This window comes from Rhinolophus sinicus, linkage group LG05 (assembly GCF_036562045.2).
Source record: "Rhinolophus sinicus isolate RSC01 linkage group LG05, ASM3656204v1, whole genome shotgun sequence".
NCBI lineage: Eukaryota > Metazoa > Chordata > Mammalia > Chiroptera > Rhinolophidae > Rhinolophus > Rhinolophus sinicus.
Window position 1 is genome coordinate 183,323,536 of NC_133755.1, and position 14,299 is coordinate 183,337,834.

Consider the following 14,299-nt stretch of genomic DNA (forward strand, 5'->3'; position numbering starts at 1 on the left):
GGCAGGTGTAACACTGGCTCTGAGGGAAAGCTGGTGAGAACAAGTGCGAAAGGAAGGCAGGCTCAGAATTCAGGGCGTGCCGGGCTCCCCGTACTCAGTAAGGCAGTGTGGCTGCTGGCTCTGCTGGCAAGGCCGCCAGCTGCTGCAAAGGCCAGTTCCACTTCTGTGAGCGCCGTCGTGTTTGGGACCACAGCTGTGTTGCAGGAAACTGTGCTTCCGGTTCCCACAGGACTGTCCTGTTCTTCGGTGCTGCTGTTGCAGGAGGAGAGTGGTTGGCTCCCCTGGCAGGCGCTCCAGTGGCCAGCGGCCCTGGCTGCTCACGGGCACTGCAAGCTGCACTTGGACCTCCGGGACCGAGCCGGGGCCACTGAAGGTGCCGGGATGCTGCAGCCATCAGTGGTCCTGAGAGCAAGTGAGACGGGCCCATGTCAGGTGGAAGGGAAAGACCTCACACGAGACGCCTGTGTGCAGTGGGTTCACGGCCTGTCCACCGATGGGTGTCAGCACCACCGGGAGGCACCCCTTCATTCTGCGATGGGGCAAATGTGGCCCCCCAGCCTGTGGGGGCCGCTGCCTCATCCAGGGTCCCAGCCTTACCACCACCTGGCCAAGGCTGGCTGCTTGCTCCGTCCTCTGGAGCCTGGCCATTCATTCCGAGCCGTGTCACGGCCCACAGTGATACCTGCAAGTCCAGCTCCGTGCTGGAAACGCTCACTGATGTGAAGTTGGTCCTTCCAGCTGCTCATGCACAGGATGTTGGAGGCCACCTGGCATGTCTGTATGTCCTGTTGTCACATTGATGGACACAGAAGGTGCGAAGGCGGCGGCTTCCTCTGTCTCCTCCCGGATTACTGTGAAGCCAGTATTCCCGAGTCACACACTCAGGGATAGTCTATGGTCATGAGAGTCACGGTGTCTGGGAAACGTTGCTTGTCTGGTGTACAGTGTCACATGACAGACATACTGTGTCTTCTGCTATGTGCCTCCGGATGTGGGGCTCACTAAGGCTGCCCCACGCAGTGGGATACCCAGCCGGCACCACGGTGGGTGGGTTTGAGTCAGATCAGTGGGTACAAGAAGCATTTCCTGCCTCGCCCTGATGAGTGCAACGTGCTCAGACTCAGGCCTGCCGTGGGGACAGGAGCAGAGAGTGCACAGCCTCACGCACGGGGCCAGCTAGGCAGGGCCGCGTGACACTGCTCGGACAGATGGAGTGGCCTGCGGATGGTGTGTTATGCTCTGGGAGGCCGGCTCCCCACCCACTGTGGCAGACATTACTGGGTTTGTATGCAGCCACCCTGGGAGGTAAGCCGGGCAGGCACGGGACCGCACTGACTGACCGGCAGCTGAGCTCGGACAGCTGCGTTGTGCAGGCTGCATCCAGCGCTGGCTACCCTGGCGCCCATGCTAGGGCGGGCCTTCCTCAGGAGAGCAACACGGGATGGCTGCTTATCAAGAACTCTGGTGTCAGTGTCACGTCCTCTCTCCTGGGGCGCTCGGCGCCAGGCCCCCTGCCCCACTCTGCCATGTCGTGCACAACTGTTTTTCACCTTGTTCCCCGCCCAAGCCTCTTCACAGCTCGGAGCACGGATGTGTGTCTGAACTCCGACAGTGGCCCCTGCACGTAACCAGCGTCTCGTGAGCCTTCTCAGGTCATGCTCAGGCGTCCCGCTCTTATTCAGGGCCTTCTGCACAGGGTCATCGCAGCGGGCTGTGCAGAAGCCGAGAGGGTAAGACAGAGGTGTCACTTGGGGCAGGCCACGTGCACAGAGCGGCATGGATGGGTGACACGTCACAGGGGACACTTCTGGGGCCTGGAGGGGCCTGAGCCCTCACTGTGCTCTGGACATGCTGTGCCCCTTCCCACCAGGTCCTCTCTGCCTCGTGCCTCTTCCCTCCCGGCTTCCTCAGAGGGGCCGCCCTGATGGCTCTGACAGAGTGAGCTCCCCTAAGCGGCTCTGCCACTTACTGGCTAAGGGACCTGGGCTGGCCACTTGCCTCTGGACCTCCATTTCCTCATCTGTATCATGGGTGCGATGAGTAAAGTGCCATATCACTGGGTTGTATCCGCAGTGAGTGACAATGTATATGAGGTACTAAAAGGATCAACACACAGTGGGATTGTGTAGACATCAGCTATGTGCACAACTGTGACATACGTTATTTTGATAGTTTCTGTTTAATGCCCATCTCCCCAAAGTAGATGAAACTTTTTAATGCTGTGTCCCTTGCATGGTTTACCTGTGGGAACACACTGAGCATGTGTTCAATGAATGAATGAGTGAGTGAGTGAATGAATGAGTAAATGAGTGAATGAGTGAATGAATGAGTGAATGAATGAATGGGTGAATGAGTGAATGAATGAGTGAAAGTTGTCACAGAGGGAGGCTGAGCTCGTGCAGGCCTGTCGGTGCCCTGCCAGTAGCTGTACATTTTTGTCTCGTTGCTCCGAGTGGAGACAGCATTCTCCTTGTGAGTGGGTTGTCGCCCTCTCCACGTGTAAAACATAGCTGTGTGCAGAGAGGCTATACGTGTCATATGTGACACAGACACGCATAGAATCACGTGACCCGGATGTTTGCGTGAGCGCTCACAGGCACCTCTGGTGTGTTCCTTCAGCGACAAGCTCCCTTCAGCCTGAGGCAGGAATATCCTGCCCACTGTACAGACGAGGCCGCTGAGTGTGGACGGCTCTAGGCTCGTGCCAGGGCCACGGAGCGGTGGGGAGTACGTCTGTTCTGCAGTCCACGTTCTGCTTTCTGCCCACAACGCCTTGCCTTCCGGTAGTCACCCAGTCGTGTGTCACCGCACATGTCCTGATGCGGGGCAAGGGGAGAGGCAACCAGTGGCTCCTGAGAAAAGCCTGGAGATGCTTCCGTGGGGAAGCACCCCGAGCGATGAAGAGACTGACGTTCAGGGCAGGGCTTTATGGGACTCTGTCCTCAGGGAGCCGTGTGTCAGCGAGGTGACGCGAGGTCACAGCACAGGGAAATGCTGGTCCAGAAAGTGGGGCAAGCATGGCCCTCGCTGTCCCTTCCACTCTCGTTCCTGCCTTCCTTTGTTCTGGCCTCTCTCTGTCTTTTTTGCGGAAGCAGAGCCACGTGGTGTTGTTTGTCCATGTGCCATTGGCCAGGAGATTTCCGGAAAGGGCTGAGGCCCTGGCTTGGTTCCCGCCTCTGAAGGAGGTGTGGGCTCGTGGCTGACCCGCACCCCATGCCACACGGTGGGCTGACCTCAGGCCGGTGCTCGTCCTCTGGCAGGCAGGGCAGCCTTCCTCGCCTTAGCTACTGTTACAGAGCACGTAGCACTTGAGAACGGGGCTTGTCTGGGGCCACCAGCTCTGCCAGCAGAGCCTGTGCCCTCCTTCGGGCAGCTTGGCACCAAGGCAGCATTGCTGAGTGGAGCTGGGTTTGCACCAAGTGCTCAGAGAGACAGGACTCCGCCCTTAAGCCGTAGACATGCTCACATGGTGTTTTTGTGGTTTCCTTCACCAGAAACGCATGCCCTACTTGCTAAAAAGGATGACCTTTTAAAAGAGTGTTTGACTGGAATGAACTCTCACTGGTGGGAGGGTCCATGTCCTTTGGAATCTGGGTGAGGTGCAGTGGTGAGCAGTCTCATGTCACAGAACAGAGGTTGGATCGTGACAGTGCAGCCGCCCGCCCTGTGCACAGCTTGCATCTCTTCACTGTCTTCAATTCCCACCTCCAGGTCCCCTTCCTGCACCCTCGTCCTAGAATCTTGCAAGCTCCAAACTCTCGGGAATTCTTCAGCAAATCCTTATTTCCGGAACAAAGTAATTACAGAAGGAGCTGCCTTTTCATTCTGGACCTGTGGGTCCCGTTTGCATTGTTGTTTAGCCATGAGGACGGTGGGGCTCAGCCGTTTCCACGTCCCTGGGGATGGGGTGTTGCAGGAAGTTTGGGGGAGTCTTCTTGTCCAGAGGTGGTTGGAAGATGAAGCAAAGGCCCTCTCAGGACCTCCTTTAATGTTTGGACCATGGAGCTGCCTCTCGAGGGAGCCTGGCTTCTGCTTTAAGATTATTTCTTACATGTGAAGGGCAAGATGGAATTATTTTTGTATGGATTTATTCCAGTAAGTGCTGGCTGAATTTAGGGGTTGATGAGAAAACTGAAATGTTGGTTGATTCAGAGAGAAAAGAACATTTCTGAATTCCGTCTTCGGCTTTTAGCCTCTCATCAAATCATGACCGAGCAGTTTGGCCTCTTCCATCCTTAGGTTACAAAATATTGTCTCCGTTTGGTTGGGAAAGTCTCGTGGGGGCATCTGACTATTATTTAGGGCATTTACATTTAGCTCAGGATATTAAAACCTATGTAGTTCTATTCAGAAATATTACCAAACTATTATAACTTCCAGCCAAAAGTGGAAAACGGTTTTTGACTCATTGCGGAATCACATGATAAAAATAAACCGATGACTAAGAAACTTAAGCTCTTAAGAAATCTGGATTTGTAAAGAGATGGTACAAAAGGGAGAAACCAGAAAAGTGGGATCCTGAAAGCGTTGTGAGAAGGCCACACAGGGAGGCCGTTTTACGTCCCGGGGACTCATACCAGGCAGGAGTTTAACCCCAGGTTCTGATGCCTGGAGACCACGTAACGGTCTATCAAATGGTAACAGCAGCGACTGGAGATAACCAGGGGCCTCGGCAAGCACTGGAAATGGTGCAAATAGATAAAGTGGGGAATAGGGTCCTTTTTATCCACTGGCGAAACTCAGTTTGCAAATGTACATCCTCCCTTACGGCCCAGGCAGGCAGCTGGGGAGAAGGGGTGTCTCCTGCTCAGCTGCTGGGAGGCTGGCGATACCGCGTGTTTATCAGAGAGAGGTGTCGGGGATGGCCGTGACGTGTTCCTGTAAGTGGTTTGGGAAGCGTGGGAGAACCCGTCACCACCAGGTAGTTTCTGCCAGTGTTTGAGGGAGTCCTCGTGCCAGGAGGCTCTGTCACCTTCTCTGTCCTTTGAGACCCCTTTCCACTACGAGGTGCTGTGTGTCTCCTGCTCCAGTGCTGTTAAATGTCCAGCACTGTCAGAATGGCGCGTAGTTTCTATCTTTAGCATAAGTGTTGGTTTGTATTTCATTATCAGATTCAAAGTTGAAATAACCAACAATAAATTTCAAGTTCTAGTTCATGAAATGCTTTTGCTAAGAAGTATCCCCTAGCATTTGAGCGGGGAAATTCTACCCGAACCCTGGATAGGGTGTTCTGCACTGAACTGGCAGATAAACTCCAGAGTAATTTTGAACAGAATTTATTTTATTTCTTTGGGTATGTGTGATAATGATGAGGAAACATGTTGGTGCCTGTAGCAGTTTCCATGTAATGGGGGAGAAAGGAAAACACTTCCTTCCGGTCTTATTATATTATATTATATTATATTATATTATATTATATTATATTATATATTTATTATATTATATTATAAGACCTAATCTTATAGTAAAATAAGACGGGGTCTTATGTTAATTTTTACTCCAGAAGATGCATTAGAGCTGATTGTCCAGTTAGGTCTTATTTTCGGGGAGACACGTATGTTAAGAAGGCAACAGAGATAAAACCTACTCTTACGAGTATGTTCCCCACGTTAGGAGTTGTGGTTTCAGACGACCGTGCCGCCTCAGGGTTCTAGACAGCTTGTATAATTGAACCAGGGAGCGACAAAGTGCTGGGCATTCATCAAAATGGGGTAAAATATTTATGTAACAACCACTGATGGCCACGTGAGAGCCAAAGTAAACTCATTCCTTATTTTCCCCCTCTAGGTTCCATAAATGAAAAGTTACCCCAACGGGAAGGCACAGGAAAAACAGGTAACTATCTTAAAATGAATTTACATGATGATATATTACATCTTATCCAATTTATGCCTTAAAATAAGTTCTCAAGTTAAAATTTAAACATGCGCCAGTGATGATAAAGGGAGCTGAAGTGGTTTGTTACTTACGAATTCAGTGAACATCTGTGCAGCCCTTAGGATTGCCAGGCCCCAACACAAGCCAAGTCTGAGAAGCCCTGATGTTGGCTTATGTTGTTAGGTGTCCCCTGGAGTCCATACCTGTGCGAGGACGCAGGTTCAGTATTCTGGCTGTGGTCTGTATGATGCTAAAGCACGGAAATCATTGAGTACCGCAGGTGGAGTCGTCTCAAGTCTTCCTTGGAAGAGAGAAGAATACTATATCCACCTGGGGCAGCCACTTCCTGTGGGATGGGTACCAACAGGAACCAGAGGGGGCAGTTATCCGTTCCTTTAGAAACCACTCTGTAGCATCCGAGCCCATGTCTGGAGGGCTGCATGCCCATCATGGCTGAGTCCCACCTGTCCCTGTGTCCTTTCCTCCACTGTCACCCTTTAGACCCTTTGACATATTTTCTGCCTTTATCTTATATCAGCCTTTAAGGTCAGAAGTTATTTTCAAAATGGAATAACAATCATATTTTAGTACTGAATCTAAGTCACTGTTTTTGTGAGAGAGGCAGTGTTTGACCAGTACTAAAGAAAAGTGACCCACAGCCAAGTAGACCTGAGTTGTGTTGGACCTACCTCCCTTAAACAAGGACACTCTGGTGGCATGGTCCTGCCCTGGGGGGATTGCAGAGTCTGTCTGTATTAGAAAGACAAACACGCACATTGACACAGGAGCAGCTACTAGCCTGTGAGAGCGCTCAGTGAGGGCTGGGGGAGGGAGCAGTTGATGGAAGGGTTTTTTTAGGACAGAAGAGGCATTTGAATGGACAGATGGTGTGGCAGTTGAGACAGGTGTAAACGTTTCCTCATAGTTGGGGAAAATGGCCCGTTTTCCAGCTGAAAGACAGCGGCAGGCAGGCGTGGTCAGGACACTGCGACAGGACTCGCATTTGCAAGGGAACCAGATGAAGCCGCCTATGGCAGAGCCAATGGCTCAGACTGGCGTCTGTGAGATTCGAAGCCGCGTGGATGGGCATAGTGATCTTTTGCAGAAAAGAGGAAGTGATCAGCAAGGTTAATCAGGCGCTGAAAGGACGAGCTGGAAGGAAGGAAACACTGTTTCAGAGGCTGCTCCCTGATCTCATGCATTGTGATACCTGTTGAGTCCACTGTATTAAAAATAAAATAGAAAACAAAGACAAAAGATCCCGGGGGAACCGGTGTGTTTAAGGGAAGAAAACTTCCTGTGGAGGCCCCTCGGTCTCAGACATGCGTGGAGATTGAAATGAGACAGCAAACTCTACTAGGGGCAAAACGGAAAGCACACAGCTCTCCATGCGCTTTAATTCATTTTCTCAAAGCCAAGCCCAGTGGGTGCCAGTGGGTTGGTTATATTGGATGCAAGTATTCAAGGGACAAGCATGGACGATGGCCCTGGAAGAGTCATGCTGACAGGAGAGGGAGGCCACAGGCAGGAGACGGAAGTGCTGCTCCTGCTGGAACCGGGGGTGGGAGGGAGCACAGGTTGGGGCATCTCACTCATAGTCATCGTCCCCTCAGGGATGTCCCTCACCGGCGTCACTCGCCAAGGTTAGCTCAGCCCAGTGATTCTGGGGACAGGCTGGTAGCCCCCAAATGTGACCTGCTTAGGCCTCAGCAGACGTGCACAACTCGGGTGATGTGTTGGACGGTTGTCGTTTAAAAAGACCTTTAAATATGCCAAGGCTTGTTCTCACTCTGTGCTTTTAGGGCTTCTAAATATGTTCTAAGTGTGATCCCAGTATTTCAGTTTCTTGGAAGAAGATTACAAAACATTCAATAGCAAAATGCTCAGTTTAGGGTTGCTGTCAATATCAGGCTTGGATATTTCAAGTAAATGGTCTTACATGTTGTCAGTATTTTGACAAATAGGAAACTATTTTTAAGAGATTATTTAATGAGAAAGAGCTTTGGAAAACTTCTTTTTGGTTCCCCCCTGAAAAGAACTTCTGAGAAACTGCATTATTCTTCAGACGACGGGTAAAGTAGTGGATCACAGTGACTAGACAAGCTGTGTGCCGGTCCTTGTCTGTGCCACGTTTATTGTATTTTGAGCCTGAAGTTATTATATAACAAAAGTGCATGAGTGGAACACACTAGGCCGGTTCTCAGAGCCCCCACGAATGGCCCTGTGACCGCGTCCCTAGCAGGGGCCCGCTCGTTACAAGGAGGATCCAAAAGGTCACTTGCCATGTCATCCTGCTAGGTTTCAGGACCCTGTAAACTTTGTGCTTTCCCAGGGAACCCCAAGACTGTTTCCAACAAATTAAATACAGATTATTCATTTGGAATATGCGTCTTCAGTGAAATGACCCGGAGTCCTCTCCTCACCCACACGCCCACTCCTCCCTTCTCTGGTCTCCTTCACTCGTCCCGCCTCCCCACCCCCGTACCTTAGCCTCTCACGTGGATTATTCCCCTGCACAAGGGGACAGAGGGGCCTCAGGGGGACAGAGGTGCCCGGGGCAGTTCAGTCCATGAGTCGTTCACCCCTGCCTTTCCACTCAGGAACATGGGGCACGTGCGGGGTACCTGGCTCCCCACTGCAGCCCTCACTCCTGCCAGCCTCGCTCCCCGCAACATTGATTGACCGGGACTCACTGATTTCTGAGCTGAGTTTCTCCCTGCTGCTCGAGTCCTGCTCACATGTGTCTCTTCCTCGTGTCCATCCTGCGGCCTCTGCTGGCTCTGCTGGTGGCTGGAAACCACGTCTAACTCTTCCTTCATGGACCGGTGTTTCCAGCCATGGGCGGAACAGTGAACAGCAGCTCCGGGGCTTCGCTGGGGCTTTCAGACAAGCCCCGGCCTGGACGCCCAGGTCGCTGCGCATGCTGGGGTGTTGTTTGCATTAATCTGTGGGGGCGGCTGCAAATCCTTCGCCTCATCCCGTATGCACTTACTTAACTTACTCTCACAATTGTAGTCTCCTTGCAAATCTTTTCCGTTCTGAATTCAGATGCCTCAGCTCCAGCGCTGGAGACTCAGCCTCAAGGAGATGAAGAAGGTGAGCTCTGGGGAACTGGGGCTTGGGGGGAGCAGAGCAAGTGTGGTCCTGGGCCTGGGCGGGGGCACATCACCTTGTGTGACCCCACGCAGCCGTTTCCTACTGCGCGAGCCGCCCTGTCTTTCCTGAGGGCTGTGAATGTCGCCATGTGCTTTCATATAGTGTGACACAAAGGTGGTGCTTTAAATCAAGCTCTCCGGGCTGGCACTTCATAGTTTCTGTAATATAGAATACATACTTCAGAAGAGTGCCATGGCGTATGCCATTTTGCCTGGTCCTGTGTCACAGCTGTCACATCAGGCACACATAAGCTGCGTACAGTCATGTGCACAAAAGGTGCTTCCCAAGTTTACTGAATTCTGTAGTCATGACAGGTGGGTTTCTTACTCTCAGCCTTGGGGAGCTGTCTTAGGTATCCGCCAATGTAGCACCAGTTTTCTGGTCAAAAGGCATGAGGGGTTGAAGGCAGAATATAAGGAACGCACATCACAAATCATCCGTGACGCAGAATTACATCGTGCTTTGCTAATAAAACAATAATAACAACAATAATAACAGCAACACTAGTGACCACCTGGCGTACTGCTACACGCTACCCAGCGTACACTCTGCTGTGCTGCTGGCTGGGTCCTGAGACTCTTGCCTCACAGGTGAGAAACGGGGGTAACCTGTCCCAGGTCATAAGACCAGCAAGTGGCAGAGGTGGGCTGGACCCGGCCAGTCTGCATCAGTGCAGCTCTCAGGCACAGAGTGTGATGACACCACACTGTTAATATCCAGTTATGTCCATTGCACAAGTCACTGAAAAGATGCGCGAGAAGTTCTGTCTTGCATGTTACACTTTGTGTTGACTCTTTCAACTGAGTGAAACCCTGTATGTTCTGTGAATGTCCATCTTGACCACACAGGGATGTTTCTGGACGTTGGGGCTTTCGGCTAAATCCTGCTTCTGTCAGGTGGAGCCTGTCTGGACTCATATAACTTTTATCTACACTTTTGGATGAAGAAAGAAAGAAAAAAATATGCTAAAAAATGTTAAATGTATATTATTATTTCCTGTTGTCTCATGCACATAATTATTTAACTCTTTTTTTAAATGTACAATATGGATTTATTTATTATATTGGGGTTTTTTCTTTTGGCTTTTAGGCTACCTGCTGAAATCTTTAATTGAGACACTTTTTGTTTTCACGGTGAATTAAAAATAATTATCATTTTCTTTTGGTTTATTAGATATTGCATCACGTTACCCCACACTCTGGACTGAACAAGTTAAAAGCCGACAGAACAAAACCAATAAGAATTCAGGTAAAAAGGGCCTCCTGTCGCTGGCTTTGTTTTCTTGAACTTGAGTGTATAGTGCACCTTCTCCCTTGGTTACCCATCCGTCGTGCAAATAATCGTTACAACTTGGCCACCAAAACGTAGTTCAAATTTTGGTGTTTTTATTAAATTTTCTAAGTTATTTGCAATATTTCACTGCATATGCAAAGAAGACTGTAGTTTTAGATATGAAAATGGAAATATTGATCACAGGTATTTGCTTTTGAGCTAATTCCAGAGATGTCAAAGCACTTGGCTAATTTAGTTCAAAATCCTTGAAACCGTGTGGATGGCTTTGCTACCAACCAGTGTTTGACAGAACTTTTACCTTTGAAAACTGACTATGTGACGTTTTGCAGACAGGTCATGGGTTGCTGTGCCTGGTTAGTGACTTTCACTGTTTTCTTGAAAACTGACGCCGTCTGTAATTCTCGTTCGTGCTCAGTTGATTCTGTGTGCACGTCCTCGGCTCTCAAGTGAGGTTTCCGTGCGTTGTTATTGAAGGAGAGCCGCCACCCCAGGGCCAGCGCTCAGCTGCCAGGGACACAGACTTCTAAGAACATGGGTTTTCCATGCTCGGCCTCGAGGGAAAAATTGCAGACCTTCCCAAAGGCGGCCTCACTTAGGGCCGGTTAGCCATGCTTACCGACGTTTCTTCAATGTGTGTTTTCAACACCCATTTACCTAACGAGGTCAAAAGGTTCATGCACGTTCCGATAGGAAGAGCAGCTGGTTTCTGTCTTCACCCTCCTCTGCACCCTGAAAGGGACTCCTGAGGCAGTACCCGAGTCTGGATACTTCAGCCGCCAGCTCAGGGCACCAGGGCAGGCTGTGGGGGGGAAATGCTCTGACTGACCAGAGAATGACCCATGAGCGCAGGGTAGGTGCTGGGAGGGACAAGCCAGTGCCTTCTTCTTGCTCGGTTCCTGCCCTGTGGCTTTCTTACCACTGCCTCGAACCTCGGTGTCTTATCTGCATAAGACAGGGTTTCAGGGTTTTTCTGCCCAGGATGGGCCTGCGTCTGCTGTGGCTGCGCGCCTGTGGGTTGAGTTAATAAAGGGCAAATCCAAAGGCTCGACTATTGGATATCTGTGTACAGATTGCAGGGAAATTAAAAACTTATTTACGGGATGTACAATTTTTTTCTCAGTAATTACTATTATGGACAAGTTTCCCTAGTGCTTAAAGATATTAACCTGTGTACTTCTCCTATGAACTTTAGAAACAGAGGTAGTTTTGTTCAATATTTTCACTGTATTCTCAAAAGTTACCTTATTTGATTTGCTTGTGTATTATATAGATTAGTGCATGGGAAATTAATGAAAACATTGTATGTTTCACATTTACTGGTGGGTCTTGAAAGCGTCTCATGGGAGAGTAACATGGCAGTACTTAAACTTAATTTGAGACACAAATGTAAAATTATTGTAAAGAAGGTCACTGGACATTTGCATTTTTTAAAGCAATTTTAATTGTCAGTATAAAGCTATTTCAGGTTTTGACAGTAAGTTCCTGATGCACTCATGAAACAAATACATTTTTGTGTTTCAGCCATCACTTGCTGTTACCAGATTTTCAGGCCTTAGGTGGCCTGTCAGTTATAATTAACCAATGAAAACAGTGCAGGCTTTAAGTATTTAGTGGGACTGAAAATAATGTTTCAGGAAGTTCCAGTTTACATAAGTTAGCCTACACTATAATTTGATTAAATCAGCTCAAATGAGTAGATCACAAAAAGATGACATTGAATTGATTTATAGACATGGGGCATGAAATTACCTGATTATATCTGTGCTTAATACCAGTTGTCCAGACACATGTTCTTTTGAGGGTCTGAAAAGAGTCAGACCTAGTTGGTATTTTAGGATGTTAAAAATAGTATTAAATTTATTAAGTTAACAGTGAAATGGTAAATGGTCATGGGGTTTATATAACAACCACTGTTTCATTAAGATTTCAAATGTCAAAGGAGTTTCATTTGTATTTAATTTTTATTTTTAAAAGATACTTTTACTAATAATTTTCTTTGGTAGAAGTAGACATATTCATTTAACAAAACATAAATAATTTGACCTATTTATTATTCTGTATTTTTTTAAAATGTACCTTATGTGTTAGTACCATCAGTAGCTGAAGGAGGTGGGTTCCAGGACCCCCGCAGACACCAAACTCCGCGGTTTCTCAAGGTGCTTATATAAAATGGCCTAGAACCACGCATATAGTCAGCACACTGTGTCCCCATTTCCCAACTGAGGATCAAAGACACTGTTTTCAGTCTGCAGTTGGTTGAATCAAAACCCACAGATGCAGAAGGCCACCTGTGCTCTTTCATGTCTTTTTATAGAACAGGCCAAACTAAGCATAGATTGCTTTTCTCTGATGTGTCTTTATATCAGTTAAAATTACTATTTTCCCTAGGAATTTATACTGCAGTATATGATATCACTTATTTTACCAAATTCATGGAATGTGATTGCCATGTGCGGATGTGATCAAATGTGTTTTGGAGCGTGTAATGGTAGCAGTTTTTCAGAAGGACTGTTCTTTTGTTGTTGTTGTTTTTCTTTTCCCTCTTCTTCCACCTCCCCCCACCTTCTGGTTCAAGACATTTTTTCTCTGTCTAGTTGTGTAGGACACAACATAATACCTGGCCCATGCTGGTGTTATGAGCCTTGCGCTCCCCCTGGCTGAGGCAGTCAGTTGCCAGTCGTCGGTTGCTTGCGCACAGCAGCTCACGGCATCTCACGATGGCTGCCGGCCACTCATGCTGGCCACCGGCTGCTCACGGCGGCACATAGTAGCCCGCGGAAGCACTCAGCAGCTCATGGCAGCACACAGCAGCCCACGGCTGACCACTGCAGCACACAGCAGCTCATGCTAACCTCCTGCCAACCTCCGGTTGCTCACGGCAGCCCAGCTCCAGAGAGAGCCGTTGTTCACATTCTTAGCTGTAGAGGGCGCAGCTCATGGCCTTTGGCGTTAGGAGCACGGCACGCCAACCACCTGAGCCACCGGGCTGGCGAAGAGACTATTCTTGCAAAGGAAAATAAAGTAATCCCAGTCTATGAAAATGTATATGTAATAGGCAATAACAACAATAACTATTTATTTACTAAATTAATAGAGTTTTACTATCATATGTGCCATGGGCACTTTGATGGTATCATAACTTCTTTTTCCTAAAACAAACAAAAAAATAGATAAATAACTAGAAAAGAGAGCTCATCTGTGCACCACTACTGGTTTGACTGCTGGACTTTTATTAATTGAAATTCAATCTAAACATAAAGAAAATATTCTCCTGTTGGTTCATTAAGCGAGAAAAGCATCACTTTCATTATCTGAATCAATATACGAGGTCTGACAATTATGTTCATGAACTCATCCTAGAAAAACTGCTACGTACCTCATTGCTGAATATCACTATGGTCACCTTCGAAGTGCTCCCCTTGGGAAGCTACGCAGCGATGCCAACACCTAGGCCACCCGTCAAAGCAGTTTTGGAAATCTTTCTGGAATGGCCATCAGAGCTGTCATCGTATTACCCTTGATGTCCTGAATGTCATCCAAATGTCTTCCTTTCAATATTTCCTTTCTCTTCGGGTAAAGAAAGAAGTCATTGGGGGCCAGATCAGGTGAGTAGGGAGGGTGTTCCAATACAGTTATTTGTTTACTGGCTAAAAACTCCCTCACAGACAGTGCAGTGTGAGCTGGTGCATTGTCATGATGCAAGAGCCATGAATTGTTGGCGAAAAGTTCAGGTCGTTTTCATGTCACTTTTTCACGCAGCCTTTTCAGCACTGCCAAATAGTCAACTTGGTTAACTGTTTGTCCAGTTGGTCCAAATTCATAATGAATAATCCCTCTGATATCAAAAAAGGTTAGCAACATTGTTTTGACTCTTGATTTGGAATGATGAAACTTTTTTGGTCGTGGAGAATTGGCTGACTTCCATTGTGTACTTTGATGCCTTGTTTCAGAGTCATATTGGTACACCCATATT

General features: G+C 48.4%; 1 protein-coding gene across 2 annotated transcripts in view; it reads left to right on the top strand.

Annotated features, from left to right (window-relative positions):
- Positions 1-14,299, top strand: part of SMOC2 (SPARC related modular calcium binding 2) — a 163,372-nt gene that overhangs the window by 69,693 nt on the left and 79,380 nt on the right. Inside the window, exons 5-7 of one of the 2 annotated variants that reach the window (XM_074333859.1) lie at positions 5,788-5,835; positions 8,893-8,973; positions 10,207-10,281. In XM_074333859.1, coding sequence (XP_074189960.1) covers positions 5,788-5,835; positions 8,893-8,973; positions 10,207-10,281 — 204 coding nt within the window. The remainder of the gene's footprint in view (positions 1-5,787; positions 5,836-8,892; positions 8,974-10,206; positions 10,282-14,299) is intronic. The other variant, XM_074333858.1, reaches the window with a different exon arrangement.